Source organism: Bison bison, unplaced genomic scaffold, assembly GCF_000754665.1.
Source record: "Bison bison bison isolate TAMUID 2011002044 unplaced genomic scaffold, Bison_UMD1.0 scf7180017864072, whole genome shotgun sequence".
NCBI classification, from domain to species: domain Eukaryota; kingdom Metazoa; phylum Chordata; class Mammalia; order Artiodactyla; family Bovidae; genus Bison; species Bison bison.
The window spans coordinates 10,422,110-10,441,688 of record NW_011494644.1 but is presented as its reverse complement, the minus strand read 5'-3'; the positions used below and the strand labels follow the sequence as shown (position 1 = coordinate 10,441,688).

Here is a 19,579-nt window from a genome sequence, read left to right as displayed (position 1 = left end):
GAGCCCAGGTCAGTAGTTGTGGTACATGGGCTTAGTTGCTCCACTGCATGTGGGATCTTCCCGGATCAGGGAAATCTGCATTGACAGGTGGATTCTTTCCCACTGAGCCACTAGCTCAGTGGATCTGGTGGAGCTCAGCTCCACTGGCTGCTTTACGCCTTCCACAGCCTTCTGTGAAGGGTGGGTCCTATTGCCAACCCTGCTTCACAGAGGAGCCCAGGCTCAGACAAGCCAGCAGTACAGAACTTGGGCTTGGTAGATTCAAGAAGCAGGATCCAGAGCTCGGGGTTCTGGCTCCGGAACCTGTGCCCTGTCCACGGGCAGGGAGAGCCACGGGCCTCCGAGAGCTCGGAGCAGAGGCGACGACCTCCCCCGTTGAGGCCAGGAAATAGGTCGTATCTGAGTGGCCTTTTTGGAAGAGGCAGGCTTTGAGAGGAGCGAGGGTAGCCAGCTGGCCTTGCAGGTGTGGACAAGCACTGTAGATGTTCCTCTGTGTGTGGACCTGCAATCCGGCGTTACTGATCCAAGCCCCAAATGAAGAAGACGACCTCCGGTGGTCCCGTCGAGGTCCATGGCTGACTTGGGGCATCCCTTGAGAGGCTTTCTCTGTTTGCACTCTGTGGCCAGCAGGCTAGGTGTCGGGTGGCATGTAGGCCACTTCGCGTGTGTGACTCTTGATTGGCGCCCTGCCTGGAGCCCTGGTTGGAGACAGTTCTGCAGAGGGGCCTGGCCGGCCATGGTGAAGGGGAGCCATGGCAGTGACTCCAGTCTGGATCCCCTCCCTCCCTGACTGTGTCACCCGGGGCAGGTTCCCTAACCTCTCTGTGCTTCACTTTCTTCCTCCTTCCAGTGATGGTGCTAACAATCTGTGTCGCAGGCTGGCCGTGAGGATTAAATGAGTTCGTCTCCGAATTGCTTGGGGACAGGGCCTGGCATGTGGTGGGCACTAGGGCCGTGCAAGCCGTCATTCTTTTTCTCCTGCTGTGCTTTTGCTCACGTGTGGGGCAAGAATGAGGACAGTTTCGAGTCTGGTAGCATGTCCGCAGAGCTCCAGAACACCCCGTGGGAAGCAGTGGCTGGGAGGTGTGGGTGGTTTGGGTGTCGTGTGGGGCTGGGCTGCAACTGTGCCCCTGCCTTCCAGGACCTGCCCTCCTTCACCCAGAATGTGCACAGGCTGGTGAACGACCTGCGCTACTACAGACTCTGCAACGACAGCCTGCCCCCTGGCACCGTGAAGCTCTAGGTGCGGCCTGCCCACCGCCCGAGGGACCCCGACTCCTGCCGCTGCCCCCGCACCACTTCCGCCTGCGGCCCCCGGTGTCTCCTGACCGGCCTCGGCTGCTCCTCCGATGCTCACAACTCCTCCACGCTCCTGTCTTGCTGCCCGCCCAGCAGAACTGGCTCTGGGGCGTCCCAGCTCTGGCTGAAGGGCGTGCATGGGGTGTTTGGAGCAGGCGGGGGTCATGCGGCCAGGTACCAGGGCAGCGCCGGGACGCCCTGTGGGGTGGTCCGTGCAGCTTGTGCGTGTCAGTCACCAGGCAGCGATGCCAAGGACGGCTGCGACAGTGCCACCTTCCCGCCGTTCCCCCACCCGCGGCCCAGCCCGCTCTGGAGAGGCCTGAAGCTGGGACTGCGCTGGCACTTCCGTCAGCCTCTCCTCCCTCCCCCTAAATTGCCTTGAAGTCTCTGCTTTTTGTCAGAGATTTGCAGACTCATGGGGTTTTTTTTTTTTTTTGGCGATTCTTGTTTTCTCATCATTCCATTGTGATACTAAGAAACTAAGAAGCTTAATGAAAAAATAAAATGCTTATGTTGTTGTTATATAAACGTTGGTTAGGGAGCTTCTTTTCCACTCAAAACTTTCTCAAGAGAAAAAAAAAAAAAACACCACCACTTCCTCAGGGTCCAGCATCCAGGTGAAGGGTCAGGCCTGGCAGGGAGCGGGGCCACGAGGGGTGGGCCCTGCATCGGTGCCCTGGGAGAGCCCTTCCCAGCATTGGCTTCCATTCCACCCTCTTCTCGACAACGTCCTTAACCACGAGAAGACTCAGGGCCCCCGTTTCTCATGTTCAGGAAGGGCAGGGGACTTGGTTCCACTGGCGGTTTCCCTAGTGGAGCGAGGTCTGGCGTCCGGGTGGTGCCCACCCCATTGCTCATCGAGCCATGTCTACTCCTCCCCCTCCCAGGAAGTGGGCCCCTCAGGGTCCCAGGGTCTCACCCGAGAGTGGCAGGGCGGCGGGGGTCTCCTGATGGACTTTCTGAGAGTGGTGGCTGGAGAAGGGAAGGATGGCGCAGCCATTCATGTGAGGGGCGAGGAGTGAGTGGGACTCAGGCTCGCTGGTGTGTCAGAGAGCAGACACATGGGCAGAGAGGCACTTGTCCTGGGAGTTTCTGGGCTAATGGATCAGTGCAACTCCTGCTTCAGGTGAGACTGGGAGTGGACTGACAGCACTGGGTTGCTTCTCATGAGGATTACCACGCCTGGCAGGAAGAGGTGTGTTCACCGGAAAGTAAGGGTGGGTTAAGGGTCAGGGTCACGGTTGTCGATAGAACTGCAGAGGAAGGGAGCTGGCCGATGGCTTCTTCTTCCAGGGCCTTTCTTGATAAGAGTCACTTTGGTGGGAGTCGGGCCCTGGGCCGGGTTTGAGCTGTGTGTGTGTATGCACGCGCCTGTGCACACAGTCCCCTGTTCCTTGTCAGTCACAGCCTCCCAGCTGCAGCTAGCCCCACTTCTGAGTTCATAGAGGAGGGAACTGAACTTCAGTCACCCTCGTACAGAAGGGAATTAGCATCTAATTATTCTCACACTATAAATACTGCCTCACCTGTCTGCTCGGCAAGGCTGGGAGCACTGTCTGTGCCGGCGTTATGACAGGGCTTTCTGAACGCCTGGAGATGGAGGGGATGGGTTTGGTCCCCTGTGAGCTCCACTCATGAAACGCAAGGCAGGACCTGGGATGGTAGAAGAAAGGCCCTGAGGAGTGAGGTGGGTTGGGATGGAGGATTTTTATTCCAACACTGATGGGCACGGCCCCTGCTGTGTGGATTGTAGTGAGCTCCCGGGCCTTGGAGGTGGACAGGAGGCTGGATGACCTGCAGGAAGGCAGCCTCCCCTCGGGGGAGGTGAGACAGAGCTCTGATCTGATGCCTCCTGACTGCAGTGTACCGCAAGGAAAGATCCCGCGTGCCACAACAAAGACCCATGCCACCAAATAAGTATTTAGAAAATTACTTCTGTGAGTTTTCTTTCCTATATATGTGCAGAAATGAACAATTTTCTCATTTCTCTTCCTTTTTTTTTTTTTTTAAATTGAGGTCCCATTGTTTTTGTAGTCTCCCTTTTGTTAACATCACCGTTTTCTCATGTTATTAAGTGTTAGTTGCTCGGTTGTGTCCCACTCTTTGCAGTCCTAGTTATTGTAGCCCACCAGGCTGCGCTATCCATGGAGTTCTCAAGGCAAGAGTGGTGCAGTGGGTTACTGTGCCCTCCTCCAGGGGGATCTTCCTGACCCAGGGATTGAACCTGGGTATCAGGCGTTGCAGGCAGATTCTTTACCATCTGAGCCAGCAGGGAAGCCCCATTATTAAGTATTACACTGAGTGTTATTATGTATTATACTAAATCATGATTTTAAACCTTGGACGGTATTATAATTGGAAAGAACAAATCTGACTCCGTGTTTGAGCTGTTTCTTCTGCTTTAACCTTTGTATCCTGTTCTTTTGCTTGGAGTTAAGAACATTGCCTATTGCCTAAAATATACGGGATAGGCCATTCTCAAGGCTCCAACCTTTAAGAGTATAGCATTTTTCTATTCATATAGAGATAAAAAGGTGTAGAACAGAATGACATTTGTTTTCTTGGAGGTTTACAGGAACATCTTGACCTAACCTCCGTGGATGGAAGATTGCTGCACCAAGAAGTTGGTGACAACCAACAGCACCCCTCCGTCACCTGACCTTTAAAAATGCTTTTCTGAAATCCTTCAGGGAGTTCAGCGTTTGGCGGGCGTGAGCCTCCTGTCTCCTTGTGTGGCCCTGCGATAAACCTTTCTCTGCTCAAATTCCGACGTGTTGGTGGTGTTTGGTCTCACTGTGCGTAGGGCACATGAACCTCAGTTCAGTAATTGTATTCTCTCATATGGTGATAACCATGATTTGCTTGAAGTTTTGTGTTTTTTTTTATTATTACAAATGATGCTGCAGTGAACATCTATGCACATAAATCTTGGTGTACTTGCGTGATTATTTCCATAGGTTCAGTCCTGCATCTGAAATTGCTGCATCAAATATTTTTGAGTCTTACGATAGGTATCAGTGAGCCTGATTTCTGTTTCAGGAGAATGATGAAAGTTACAGATTTCAGAGCTGCAAGATGTCTGTGCTGTAAGGCTCCAAGTCAGCCCCTGGCTTTGTGGATCTCAGGGCCTCTGAGCCCCCGGGGGCGCCTGGCTGGTTAGTGGCAGCCTAAACAGGGCTCCTGCCCCCCTCTGAGCCACACTGTTGCCCCTGAGGGACACCTCTGCAAGGCGGCTGGGACCTGGGGGAGAAGAGGTTACAGTTCTAGTCCGCTCCTTGGGCCTTGACAGGAGCCATAACTGATGGTGGTTCATCAGTTCAACAAACTTATCATCTGCCTTCTTAAGCCAGGTGCTAGGCTGCAAGGGAAGGAAAGATTTGGAGACAAATAAGACACGGCCTGTGTCTACAAGGAATTCACACACCATTGAGAAAGGCAAAGAGATTATTGCAGAATGTGTACCAGACTTCCCTGGTGGTACAGTGGATAAGAACCCATCTGCCAGTGCAGGGGACACGGATTCGATCCCTGGTCCAGGAAGATTCCACTTGCTGCAGAGCAAGTAAGCCAGTGCACCGCCACTCCGGAGCCCACAACTGCAGCTACTGAAGCCTGCTCCCCCAGCGCCTATGCTCCCCGACAAGAGAAGCCACCGTGATGAGAAGCCTGAGCACCACAATGAAGTGTAGCCCCTGCTCACTGCTACTAGAGAAAGCCCACACATCAACGAAGACCCAGCACAGCGGAAAAACAGGATCTAAGTATTCAGGACTGTTGGGGGTGATGGGGGTGAAGAGTCTAGGAAATGGACACAGGTTGTCGAACTAGGGGGTCAGGGGAGGCTTCGTTGCAGGTGTCACCTGAGCGGGCTCTCACCTGGGGCGAGGTGGAGGAACGGTGAAGACCCAAGTCCAATAGCGTCTTCAGGCTGATGAGCAGGCTGGAGCTGGCTGGAGACGTTTTGAAGACTGCCACAAAGCTTTGGTGGACAGATGGGTGGGGTGACTAAAATCTTTCTTCCAAACCAGGATGCGTTGAGTAAGAAGAGACATCATCAACAGCAATTCTGGGACTACAGGTGTCAACTTCTGTTCTCCTTGGTCCTGGAGGAGAAAGGGTCTGGCCCTAGGAGGCTTGTTGTGCTGTAGCAGAGCTTCCCTAGTGGGTCAGATGTAAAGAATCTGCCTGCAGTGCAGGAGGTCTGGGTTCGATTCCTGGGTTGGGAAGATCCCCTGGAGAAGGGGATGGCAACCTACTCCAATATTCTTGGCTGGGGAATCCCTGTGGACAGAGGAGCCTGGCGGGCTCCAGTCCACGGGGTTGCAATGAGTCGGGCAAAACTGAGTGACTAATGCAAAGACAGACGACCCTCGACGTCCTTCCATTCAGCTTCAGGTGCAGCCTCCTGGCCCGTTGGGAGGGGTTGACTCTGAGCTGGTCCCGAGTACTGAGACAGAGGATGCACAATAGTGTATTCCGCCGCTGCAGTCTGACCGGTTTGGGTTGTCTCCGCACCAGCTCTGGGGAAAGCAGGGGTCCTCCCTGACCCTCTGGACGAGCCGGCTGCCCTCCCCAGGCCCTCCCCTCCTCAGGAGCTCTCCTGCCCGCCCCTTGACACAGGCTTCCTCGCTGACCCCGCAGTGCCTGTGTCCCCGACCAGGGTGAGGGCCCCTGGCAGGCCGGGGCGCGTCTGTGTCCCGAGTGCTGTGTGTAGGGCCTGGGGCAGGTGCCCCCAGAACACTGAGCGCGTGAGGATCTCTCCAGATTTACCCAAATGGGCTTTTCCTCACAGGAGGAAGCTGGAGTCACACTGGGGTCTCTTCTGGCTAATTTTTAACATAATGAAGCTGTATCCTTGGTGTCTGCTCAGATCGCCTGGCCTTGCTTTCAGGCTGCTCAGGGAGAAGCACTCAAGTTGAATGGCTCTTTAGTGAAGGATTTCTTCAGTTCAAGGACTCCCTTTTCCGCTCTCCCCTGTCTGCATCATTCGGAGACATCTTTTAAGAGCCACGTTAATTAACTGGCTCAGGCCCTTGAGGTGGGTGGTAGATTTCACCGCAGACCTGGGTTTTGTAGCCCCTTGGGTCTAAGCCAAGAGTCTTTGTGTGGTGGTGGTGGGGGAGGGTGAGGAGAGAAAGACTAATGATTTAAACACCTCCAGTAGCTCCAGTTTTTAAAAATATATTTGATTTATTATATTTGTTAGCTGCACTGGGTCTTATTTGCAGCTTGTGGGATCTAGTTCATTGACCAGGGATCAAACCGAGGCCTGCATTGGGAGTGTGGAGTCTTAGCCACTGGACCACAGGGGAAGTCCCACAGCTCCAGTTTTCCTTCTCTTTATTGTACAAATAATGCATATTCCTTTCTGATAAAATAAAAATCTCTTAAGGCATTATAATGACCCTTTCCCTGTGTGTCTGTATATCCACACATCTCTTTCAGGGTGAACCAGACAATGTTACATGCACGGCAGGGTCCGGGCCCCTTAGGCCTCTCTGCATGTACATGCCTTTTGGTGGGTCACAGGCCCCTTAGAGAACCCAGCTGTCTTTGGCTGTTTCTGCCAAGACATGACTGGGGCTGGTGAGAGAGAAGTGGCCCCTGGAACACTGTGAGAGGTAATTTGGGCCCTCATTTCTCTCAGACCCACATGAGTGTCTGGAGTTAGCATGAGGCCTGAAACAGGAGGCTCATCCAGAGGCGCAGCTCCTTCCAGAGAAGCCATCAGATGCTGTCCACTCTTGGAGCCCTCAAGGAAGGCTTACCTGCCATTTTTGCAGAGGTGGGGCCTTTGGTCCACAGGCTGCCATCAGCCCACCCCGCCTCTGCCCACCAAGTGGATGACTCCTGAGCTGACGGGAATTGCTGCGACCTTGCTTCCAGCCTCTGAAGGGCACTGGAGTAGAAGTGATTCAGGCTCCGGAGAAGGACGTGCACAGCATCTCCAACTTCCTCCCACTGAGCCTGCCCGGGGAGGGGCTGGAAACTCCGAGGAAGCTGTGAAAAAGTGAAAGCGTTAGTCTCTCAGTCATGTCTACTCTGCGACCCCATGGACTGTAGCCTGCCAGGCTCCTCTGTCCATGGGATTCTCCAGGTAAGCATACTGGAGTGGGTTGCCATTTCCTTCTCCAGGGGATCTTCCCGACCCAGGGATGCAGGTAGATTCCTTACCATCTGAGCCACCAGCGGTTGCTCTGGGGGCTGTTATTACCTTACTGATTTGTGTTGTGCCATTTTCAAAAATGGTTCCCACCTGCTGCTGGAGACAGGCTGCCTTCCAGATCCTGTCCAGGGCTTGCCCTCTGCAGGCACCCATCTCACCCCGTTAGGAATCCTTTGCTCTTAGAGCACATGCTTACGGAGACTCAGAGAGAGGAGGTGACTTGCCCAAGGCCACACAGCAAGTCACTGGCAAAGCTGGGGTCCCGTTTTAGGTCTGTGTGCTGCCCTGCCTGCGTTCTTTCTGCTTTGCCAGTGCTCGTGGAGGCGCTGGCTTTGGCTCAGCCATGCTGAGGAGTGGCACGCCCAGGGGCCTGGAAGCTTCCATGCTCCTGTCAGTCATTCCTAAGCCCATATTCCTTTTTTTTCGGCCATGCTGCTTGGCACGTGGGATCTTAGTTCCCCGACCAGGGATCGCACCAGTGCCCCTGCAGTGGAAGTGCGGAGCCCCAAACACTGGACCACCAGGAAATTCCTCCTAAGCTCATATTCCAATGAGCTGGACATTTGTCACTGTTCCTCTTAAACCTGAAGGACATTGGGGCCCGGAGGGGTTATGTGGCTTGCCCAAGGTCACACAGCCTTCCCGGGTGGCCCACTGCTAAAGAACATGCCTGCCTGTGCAGGAGACGCAGGAGACCTGGGTTTGATCCCTGGGTCAGGAAGATCCCCTGGAGGAGGAAATGGCAAAGCATTCCAGGATTCTTGCCTGGAGAATCCCATGGACAGAGGAACCTGGTGGGCTACAGTCCATGGGGTCGCAAACAGTTGGACATGACTGAAGCGACTGAGCAGGCTTAAAAGGTCACACAGCTGGCATGTGGCAGGGCGGGAAACTGGGTCTCCAGGATTCTGAATACTGTTCCCTAGCAGAGCTGCTGTGGCTGTCATGCTCTGTATTCTACTTCCTCATGGGCCCTGGAGGAGGAGCTTTGGGGGTGGGGCTGGGGGGTTTCCAGGGCCTGAGCTGGTCGTGGGGAGAGCAGGAAGCCGTGAGTCTGGGTCCCTGGGGGCTCAGGTTCACGGTGTCTGCCGGGCCCCATCCCTCTCTCTCTGATTTTGAGAGCCTGTGCGTGTGAGGAGCAGACCTGCTTCCTGATGCACAGCAGGCTTCATACCTAAGTTGGTTCTGCTTTCCCTGGTGGCTTTGAGAGTAGTTTGCAGAGTCCAGTTTGTGTAGGTGGCCCAGGTGGGGTGTACTTCTGGGAGGTCCATCCCTGAGCACAAGGCTCCTTGGGGTTTCTCTGTGCAGGGGTGCGGAGTCAAGCCACAGCTGTGTAGGTTTCCCTTAATAGGATGGTGGGTGTCACGCTCACTCACCGGTTCAGCCTGCCAGGCTGTCACCAGGCATTTACTGTGGGTCTACACTGCGACCATTGCTGGGTCGAGGACCCAGGCATGGAAAACCATGGGTCCTGCCCTCAGCAAAGTGTACCGTGTCCTTTTTTTTTTCTTTTTAAAAAACTTTTAATTTTATATTGGCATGTGCACTCAGTTATGTCTGGCTCTTTGCGACCCTAGGGACTGTAGCCCACCCAGCTCCTCTGTCCATGGGATTTTCCAGGCAAGACTACTAGAATGGGTTGCCATTTCTTCCTCCAGGGGGTCTTCCTGACCCAGGGATTGAACCCGAGTCTCCTGTGTCTCCTCCATTACAAGCAGATTCTTTACTGCTGAGCCATCGGGGAAGCCCTATTTTATATTGGAGTATAGCCAATTAACAATGTTGTGATAGCTTCGGGTACACTGCAGAGCAACTGTGGATGTGCATGTATCCATTCCCCTCCAAACTCCCCTCCCATCCAGGCTGGCATGTAACATTGAGCAGAGTTCCATGTGCTATACAGTAGGTCCTTGTTGGTTTTAAATATGCATTTTAAATATAGCAGCGTGTACGTAGCAGTCCCAAACTCTCTATCTCTTCCCCCACACTTCCCCTCTGGTAACCGTATGTCCAGTTCTTTAAGTCTGTGAGTCTCTTTCTGTTTTATAATAAGTTCTTTTGTATCATTTCTTTTAAATTCCACATATAAGGGATATCATACGTATTTATCTTTCTCTGACTTGCTTCACTCAGGATGACAGTCCTTGGGTCCATCCATGTCACTGCAAATGCAAATTGTTCCATGTCCTTTATATCATCATAATTACTCACGAGAGAGAGAGTGTGTGTGTGTACATGCACATGTGAGGGATGGTGGACAAAATGAACTCTGGTGTGACTCAGGTGTCCACAAAATGTACCTGTTTCTATAAATGATCTCATTTTATGCTGGAAAACTAGTGGCTGGAGAAATGTATTTTTAAAAAATTTGCCTATTAGACAGAAATTATTCTCTCCAGATTTAAAACAGACTCTTCTGGATAAAATATTCTGTTAAAGTTCAAACTTTAGACAAATTTTGTGAGAGTTTCAAAAGGCACTTCTTCCCCCATGCAGGTGCTGCTCCATACCAGGAGAGTGGAGGGTGGGCACAGTTTCCACCCGCACTTGCTCCCTGAGCCAGGCCTTGTTGGACAGTGAGCAGCCTGCACAGCTGTCCATGGCGAACTTGTCAAATTCCCCACTGAAACTCATCTCCAGAGGCCTCCTTTCCCCGGCATCCCTCTTCTTTCCAAGATGGCTTTCAAGGGGAGGCGGCTTATGTGTTTTGATGAGGTTGGGGGAGGGACATCTAGCTCTTATTTTGGATTTTGAATCCTCAGGCCAAAAGGGCATGAATATCCATCACTGACTCAATTCCGTGTCTGGGACTAAGTGTGTCTGGGTGCCACTCCCTTGCCTGTGACTTCTGGCCTTCACTGTCCCCACCAGGACACAGCAGGTGAAATATTGAGGTTGTTACTGGTGCCTGAAGTCTCCATTTCCCTGTCACTCCACCCAGGCCCTGTGGGTTAGGGCTTCCCCTCCCACCCTCAGCCACCCACTCCCTCCCACCAGGGTCCAACCCCCATCACTCTTCCAGAAAACTCTGGACAGGCCATGACAGTAGAAAAAGGAGAAATGACGCCAGAGCTCGGGACAGACGGGCGTCAGTCCTGCTGGTCAGTCTTGGGCATCACGCAGGCCGCTGCCCACACGAAGCCTCGATTTGTGTGGCTCCCGAGGGGTCTGCTGCTCACTAACTGGTCTTCAGTCTGGCAGTTTGGATGTGGTGACAGGTGGCAGTCCCCTTCCCCATCTTCATGCTCCATCTTTTCTCTTTCTGGCCCCCCTGGCCTCCAATCCAGCCTCCCGGGGACAGAGTTTGGGGTCAGCCATGGCCTCGCATCCTTGAGGGGGTCAGCAAGGAGAACTAAGAATATTTGATTTCCCAGGGAGGGGGCACTTCATGACCACGTCCAGACAGTCTCACCTCTCAGTGCTGAGCAGCAGGTGAGAACAGGAGGCTGCCCAGGGAACCCTAATCAGGCTTGGCGCTCCACCCCGGGGACCCAAACCCCAACCACTGGTCAGTCCTAACCCCTGCCTCTAAAATCTTGGTGTCCCCCACCACGCTGTGCCTCCTACTCCAGGAAGTGACTGGACTCTCTCCTAAACTGGAATCCTAGGTGGGCGCACATGATGGAGGCAGAGGCTGGGACAGGGATGCTGGAACGTGAGTATTGCCTTCCGTGCCAGGAGATGGACTCCCAGTGTGAGAATGGCCCCAGACACAAAGGCTATTTAAAAGATGGTGGGCAGCTGCGTGTGTGACCTTGTCCACTAGATGGCCACACAGGTATTTCTAGATCCCTTAGACTCCTCCAGCTAGGGCTTCCCTGGTGGCTCAGTGGTAAAAGAATCCGCCTGCCAATGCGAGAGATGGGGCTTTTGATCCCTAGGTTCAAAAGATCTTCCTCCTTGGAAGATCCCTTGGAGGAGGAAATGGCAACCCACTCCAGTATTCCTGCCTGGAGAATCCCATGGACAGAGGAGCCTGGTGGGCTACAGTCCACGGGGACGCAAAGAGTCTGACATGACTTAGCAACTAACACAGAGAATCCCAGAGGACTCTTCCTGCTAGACGACCCCACAGGCCCTTCCTTCAGGTGGGGGTGGGGGCAACAGTGTGTGTGGGGAGCTGGCCTGGCCCTTCCTGGGAATCCCGCCTTCTGTCTTCCCCTCCCAGTCCCAAGCCCCTCTCTGAAGGTGAGGACGTAGCGAGAGGCGGGTGTTTGGGAGCATGGTGGCGCTCAGAGTCTGTTGGTTCTTGCCAAGATCTTGAGAGTCAGGTTCGGAAAGATCTGGAGTCAAGTTCATACGTTACTACCTCTTAAATGCAAGGCTAGATCTTAAACACTGGGAACAGTGTAGGACCAACTCCCCTACCCCCAACCCCAAAGTAATTAAAAATAAAAAGGCTAAGTCAATTGTACCTCAATAAAACAGGGGATGAGGAAAAAAATCTAAGTCATAGAATTAGATTTAATATTGCAAAGTGATGTTACACTTGTCTGTGGGCTGATTTCTCTCTTGTGCTTCTAAGCACAAGTCAATCAATCAGCCCAGCTGTGTGACCTCGGGCAAGTCGCTTAGGCTCTCTGGTCCTCAGTCCTCAGCTGTAAAGGGGAATTAGGATGAGTTCCTCCCAGGGCTGTTGAAGGACCACATGAGGTGATGGATGTATTCAGCTCAAGCCTGGGTTGCCGTAGTTGCGACAGAACAACGGTCCTTTGGATTGTTACTGATATAGACTCCTTTGGGCTGTTGGGGTGTGTAATCCATAGAGCATGAGGCTTGGCTTTGGCCAGCAGGTTGGGGAGATTGGGGGTTCACTTGATCTGTTGTTGTTTAGTCACTTAAGTCATGTCTGACTCCTTGCAACCCCATGGACTGCAGCATGCCAGGCTCCTCTGTCCTCTACTATCTCCTGGAGTTTGCTCAGGTTCATGTCCATTGAGTTGGTGACGCTATCTATCTATCTCATCCTCTGTCATCCCCTTATCCTTTTGCCTTCAATCTTTCCCAGCATCAAGGTCTTTTCCAGTGAGTCGGCTCTTCACATCAGGTAGCCAAAGGAGTGGAGCTTCAGCTTCAGCATCAGTCCTTTGAATGCGTATTCAGCCTTGATGTCCTTTAGGATTGACTGGTTGGATCTCCTTGTTGTCTAAGGGACTATCAAGAATCCTCTCCAACACCACAGTTTGAAAGCATTAGTTCTTTGGAGCTCAGCGTTCCTTATAGTCCAATTCTCACATCCGTTCATGACTACTGGAAAAACCATAGCTTTGACTCTATGAACCTTTGCCAGCAAAGTGATGTTTCTGCTTTTTAATATGCTGTCTAGGTTCAGCTAATACTCGATTGTAAAGGATAGAGTCAGCCTGAGAAAACTGTCAGGCACATGGGCCAGGTGTAGACGTGAGGCAGGTGTCAGGAGAGGAGATAGTCCTGGGCTGGGCAGCCCCCCAGGTCCCTCATGCACTCCCCAAACATTGGCCCCTGGGAGAGGTTATTCTCACTTTTTCTGCCTTACAATTTTTTATTTATTAATTTGGCTACACCAAGTCTTAGTTGCAACATGCAGAATCTTTGGTTGCAGCATTTGAACTCTTAGTTGCAGCACATGAGATCTAGTTCCCTGACCAGAGATTGAACTCGGGCCTCCTGAATTGGAAGCTTGTTCGGCAGATACTAAAACCCTCACCAGCTGTAAAAAGTTAACTGTACACGATCTATAAGCATGTGGACTCCAGACCACTTGGAACCAGGAGGGTGATGATGCTGACTCCTGATGACCTCATCACCAACCAATCAGAAGAATGTCCACGAGCTGACCACACCCTGCTCCTTGAACACTGTCAGACTCCCCACTGCCTCCTCCAGAGCAGGACACAGGATCACAGTTTTGAGGGCATTAGTCCACTGTGGCCCCCTTTGTCTGGCAAAGCAATACAGCTGTTCTTTTCTACTTCATCCCAAACTCGGTCTCTGCGCTTCTATTCGGCACCGGGAACAGAGGCTGAATTTAGCGACAGAAGTGACAGCATGTCAGTTTTGACCGAAGCCTTCAGAGGCCTCATGCTCACTTCCTTGTACCTGTGCCATTGTCATGAAAAGAGAAGGCCTGGGCCACCTTCCTGGCCCCGGGAGGAGGATGAAGAACACACAGAGAGGAGCTAAGGCCAGCCCAGATCACCAACACAAGTCAGCTGCTGACACCTGAGCGAGCCCACCAAGCTCAGCAGAGCTGCCCTGCAGAGCCCAGGCTAGGTTACCCCCAGGCAGGCGGGCAGGCTGGGCTGAGATCAGCAGACCTCTCCCAACTCTCTGACACAAGAGTGAGTTCGACTGGATCATGGAGCAGCCCAGATAACCTAGTTGAGAGCAGCCGACCCCAGCCACCGCCCGGACGTGTGAGCAGGCCCAGTGGAGATCAACAGAGCTGTCCTGGCCAGTTCATTCTAGATCATCCAGCCGCAGATGCCCCAGATGGCAACTGAGATTTTGTGGCTCTTTGTTACACGGTGTTATCTTGGCCCCTGGTTAACTGCTATACCATCCCCCCACCTTTGACCTTACAATGGAGGAGAAGGGCTGAAGATGAAGATGCGTTATGCACCTCTGAGGGCCCCCAGGATGCTCTCTGCCCACGCTTCTCTCCCGTAGGGATGCCTGTCGAGCCTCCAGCTCAGCCAACATCCAGCTGGAAAACAAGATGCCCTTCCTTGCAGGCACCCCCAGTCTGTCTATACAAGCCTCAAGGAGCCTATGCCTATTTAGAATGTGGGATCCTTAACAGCTTTTGTCCTAGGCTTTGGATCTTAGCTGCGAAGCATGTACAAAACAGGAAAAATAAATCCCCTGGGGTGGCCTGTTACTGGCATATTATCTGAATGAATGTCTGCAGCATCAGACAGACCGCCCCCACTTTACAGGTGAGGAAAGGGAGAACAGTGATGGTCAGTGTCCGGCACAGGTTGTAAGTGATGGGTCCCAGATCCAACACATGCGTCTGACATCAGAGCCCTGCTCCTAGTCCTGCCACATCCCCAGGAAAAGAATCTCAGCCAGGTGGATGGAGTGAGCAGCCCTCTCTGGCCACCTCGTGGAGTCTGGGCTGAGATGGGCCTGGGGCTTCTGGAAGAAGTTCTTCAGGGTTCCTCTCTAACTTTCCACCACTGCTTGCCCAGAAGGGCAGCTGCTATACTTGGGACAGGTTCAAGGGTGAGGGTTGGGTTCCATTCACCAGAGGCAGAGTGAGAAAGGCCAGGGGTGGGTGCCTGTGGCTGTGTCTGCCTCTCCCCATCCCCCTGATTCCCCTTTATTTCTTTCTTTGACCAACATTCAGTGAGAATCTGCTACAGGCCAGGCTCTGTTCTAGGCCCACGGGACTCAGCAGTGAGCCACAGCGCTGGTCTTGCCCTCATGTAACCTGCATTCCAGTGGAGGAGACAGAACAGCTCATAAATGAACAACAGTTGTAAATGGCTAAATGTGGCCATTTGGGATCATGCAGAGAAATGCAGATGGCGCTGGGGCAGGGGTGCATGCGCAGTCACAATGTGAACGGTAGTGGGGTGCCTCATGGAGGAGCTGACCTGGAGCTGAGATCCAGTGAGACACTGGAGGGGTCCTCAGGCGGGAGAAGCAGCAGTGCAAAGGCCCTGAGGCAGGAATCAGCCGGAAGAGCCAGAGAACGGAAGGAAGGCCAATGTGGATGGAGTTTAGAGGGGCTGGAGTACTATGAGATGTTATTTGATTATTTAAGTCTGTACATCTACTATTCTGATATGAATTTTAAACAGTAATTGAAAATCAACAACAGGACAAACCAGGGTCTTCCTTGGTGGTGAGGAGTCTGCCTGCCAGTGCAGGGGACATGGGTTCGGTCCCTGGTCTGGAAAGATCCCACATGTCGAGGAACAGCTAAGCCCGTGCACCATAACTACTGAGCCCGCGCGCCTAGTACCTGTGCTCTGCAACAAGCGAAGCCACCACAGTGGGAAGCGGGCACACCACAACTAGAGAGGAGCCCCCGCTCGCAGCAACCAGAAACAACGAAGCAGCAACGACCCAGCAGAGCTAAAAATAAAGTAAAAAAGAAAACAAACAAGCAAAACCCTCACAATAGTACAAACCATTACGCCCCAAGCCCCAGCACAGCCCAGGTCAGGTCAGAGCTGAGGTCCTGCCCCAGCTGCCTTGTATGGTGAGGAGGGGGGACTCAGTCCATCATTTCAGCAGCCCTTGCTGAGGCTTGTTTTCCCCCTGACCCCAAATTTGGGGCCCTATAAACTCTCGGGCCCCTTGAACCAACCCCACATGTACAATAGCGGACAGGATGCATCCTCTGGTGCTGGCCAGCCTGGCAATACTGCATAAGAGACACACACACACACACACACACACACGCACACACACACACACACACACACACGCACACACCCCCGCACTTGCCCCCAGGGCTCTGCTTGGGAAGGCTGTGATTCTGTGATAATTGACCTCCTTGAAAGTCAGAGCAGGACACCCGCTGCCGCTCCTGAGCACCTCTGGAGCCTCCTGCTGTTGGAGAAAACACGTCTGCTCTGCAATCTGGGCAAGGCTGAACTCTGTGAAACCCAGCGTCCTCCCTTTGGCTCCTTCTGTTTACAGAAAGGCCCTGCGGATGGGCTGTTAGAGAACCATCACCCTGGCTCTCAGCTCTGCTGCCGCCGGGCTAAGAGACCTCGCACAGGTCCCCTGCCTTGGTTTACTCGTGCACATGATCAAGGAGGGATGTCGATCATCAGAGCTCCAAGTTAGGGCTGTGGGGGAATTGACTGCGAGTGTGCATGTTAAGTGCAGGTACGTAGGATGGCGTGTGGGAGCATTGAGTCCTTATTAGGTGGTGAGGGACCTGCAACTCAAAAGGGATCTCTGCTCAAGCATATATAAACGGCCTCTTCTCTATCTGCCTCACCTCCTTTACTCAAAGCTACTCTTCATAACTCTCATCAACATCTGATCTATTACTTTTTTTTTTTTTTTGGTGGGGGCTGCTTATCATCAGTTTCTCTTCAAAAGAATGGAAGATTCTAGAAGGCAAAAAAAAACCCCACTTGTGGTGGTTCAATGATGATCCCTTCCAGGTCTCAGAACTGGTAAATGTAGCCTTATTTTATTGTACTTATTTTTTAAGTATTTATTTGTTTGGCTGAGCTGGGTCTTAGTTGCAGCACTTGGGATATTACAGTTGCAGCCTGAGGGATCTTCACTGGGGTGTGTGGGCTCTTTAGTTGCAACATGCAAACTAAACTCTTAGTTGCAACATGAGGGATCTAGTTCCCTGATCAGGCATCCAACCCCGGGCCCTGGACTTTGGAGCTTGGAATCTTCGCCACTGGCCCACCAGGGAAGTCCCAAGGCAACCTTTCTAAAAAGGGGTCTTTGTAGATATAATTGAGCATCTTGAGATGAGACTACAATGGGCCCTAAACCCAATGATGAGTGTCTTTACAGAGAGGAAGGCAGGAGGCAGGCAGAGACCAGAGGGAGGCAACAGAGGGCAAGGTGGGAGGCAGAAATCGGAGGGAGGCAACCAGGGCTTCCCGGGTGGCTCAGTGGTAAAGAATCCGCCTGTTAATGCAGGAGACGCAGGAGAGCCTGGTTGTGATCCCTGGCTCAGGGAGATCCCTGGAGGAGGAAATGGCAGCCCACTCCAGTATTCTTGCCTGGAAAATCCCAGGGGGGACAGGGGAGCCTAGTGGGGACAGGGAAGCCTAGTGGGCTATGGTCTGTAGGGTCGCAAAGACTCAAACACGACTGAGCAAGCACACACAGATTGCCACAAGGAGTGTCTGGAGCCTCCAGAAGCTGGAACAGGCAAGGAAGGACACTCCCCTGGAGCCCCCAGAGAGAGCATGGCCCCACCGACACCTTGACTTCAGAGGGAATCCATTTCTGTGGTTTTAAGCACCCCCAGCTTGTGGTTTTTGTTACACAGACCAATGGAAAGAGCCCTGTAGCGCCAATCCCCAGAACAGGGCCTAGAACAGAGCAGAACAGGGGCTGCAGGCTTTCCCTGGAAAGGACTGGAGAGCAAACATCTGAGGCTCCGTGGGTTACAACAACCCAGCTCCGCCCCAGAGCCTGACGGCAGTCACAGATAATATGGAAATGAATGGCTATGTTCCAATACAACATTATTTGAGGACACTGAAATTTGCATTTCATGAGTTCCATGTGTCACAAAATAGGATTCTTATTTTGATTTTGTTTCGACCATTGAAAAATGTAAAAACCCTTCTTCGCTCATGGGCAGAAGGCAGCTGGTGGAGGGCTGCGTTTGGCCTGTGGGCCACGGGTCTCTGCTCCCTGTGGCAGATGATCGATGGGGATTTGTTGAAGGATTCAGGGAATAGCAGATGTGGCAGCTGGTGCTCCAGTCAAAGAGCCCAGAGACAGAGATGAAACCGTTTGCAGACCGAGTGCCCGGAGGATGAAAACGGACTTGGATTCTGGGGCCCTGTGAGCTGCTTAAAGCAGAGGCCTCACCCCAGTATCTTCAGCTACAGGGAAGAGTCAGTACATCTGAGGGCTCATCAGGGCACTCAGATGCCTGGCTAGGGAGGTGGTTCTCAGGTCCTTAGTGCCGGTCAGCGCCTGGTGGCTGGAGCAATGGAGGACGCAGAGGGAGGCCACGATGGCTCCCTGCAAAGATCAGATTGAGCCATGTGCTTGGTGACAGTGGACCCTGGGATAAAGACCTGCTGGAGCTCTGAGGACGTGCTTGTGTTCTAAGTCACTTCAGTCAGGTCTGACTCTTTGCGACCCCATGGACTGTAGCCTGCCAGGCTCCTCTGTCCATGGGATTCTCCAGGCAAGAATACTGAAGTGGGTTGCCTCCAGGGAATCTTCCTGACCCAGGGATCAAACCCACATCTCTAATGTGTCCTGAATTGGCAGGTGGGTTCTTTATCGCTAGCGCCACCTGGGAAGCCCAGCTCTGGGGATAGTGGAATTAAGACTCTAACCCAGTGGTGGCAAACTTTAGTGCCTGCTGGGTTTAGACCAGGGATAAAAATGAGCAAAGTAGAGCTGATGTGAGCCAATAAGGAGTGGTGGGGACTGTGGCAAAGTGGGGACACTCTCCAGTCTAAAGCAATTACTTACCTTCCAGCCAATCCTGTCACCTGGGAATACAGGCCCAGTGCTGCCAAGAGCTTTAGACTCTTTCTAAGAAGCTGGGGAATACAATTGTTTGTATGCAATCTCCTGATTTAAAACCTTGGCTCACATTAAAAAAAAAAAAAACAAGTCAGGGGCTCCCCTGGTGGCTCAGTGGTAAAGAATCCCCTGGGTTCAATCCCTGGTCTGAGAGGACCCCACATGCCTCGGGCAGCTAAGTCTGTGTGCCACAACTACTGAGCCCGTGCTCTCGAGCCCTGGAGCTGCAACTACTGAAGCCCACGTGACCTGCAGCCTGTGCTCTGCCACAAGAGAGGCCACGTCAATGAGAGGCCCGCACAGCACAGCCGGAGGTAGGCCCCTTCCCACTCCCCGCAACTAGAGAAAAGCCCGGCAGTATTGAACACCCAGCACAGCCAAGATAAATACATATTAAAAAAAAAAAAAAAAGTCATGCCAGGAGTTTCCCACAGGTTAAGGGATCTCGTTGTACCCATCTTCAGGTTCAGAGTGGCTAAGGTGCTTGGCCAGCAACACAGAGCTATGAGATGACAAGTCTGGGTGCTCCTGCTGCTAAGTTGCTTCAGTCGTGTCCGACTCCATGTGACCCCATGGACTGCAGCCTGCCAGGCTCCTCGGTCCATGGGATTCTCTAGGCAAGAGTACAAGAGTGGGTTGCCATGCCCTTCTCCAGCGGATCTTTCCAATCCAGGGATCAAACCCAGGTCTCCGGCATTGCAGGCAGTTTTTTTTTTTTTTTTTAACCACTGAGCCATCCAGGAAGCCTGAATCTGGGTATGGGTGACGTCATAGTCTTCCACGTGGGGGCCTGCGTGGCCCCATTCCCTGGGTGGACTGGGGAGGGGCCCAGAGGATCTCTCTGGCTAGGAGGGCTGGGGCCCTGATGCCTTCAGCCAGAGGGGTCAGCAGGGGGTGTTCAGGTTCCTGGATGGACAAAGCCACATG

General features: G+C 52.9%; 1 protein-coding gene across 2 annotated transcripts in view; it reads left to right on the top strand.

Annotated features, from left to right (window-relative positions):
- XPO6 (exportin 6) overlaps positions 1 to 1,827 on the top strand; it is a 107,038-nt gene extending 105,211 nt beyond the window's left edge. For both annotated transcript variants that reach the window (XM_010837243.1, XM_010837242.1), the window contains exon 24: positions 1,142 to 1,827. In XM_010837243.1, the coding sequence (XP_010835545.1) occupies positions 1,142 to 1,243 (102 nt within the window). In that variant the 3' untranslated portion in view covers positions 1,244 to 1,827. The remainder of the gene's footprint in view (positions 1 to 1,141) is intronic.
- The last annotated feature ends 17,752 nt before the right edge of the window (positions 1,828 to 19,579 follow it).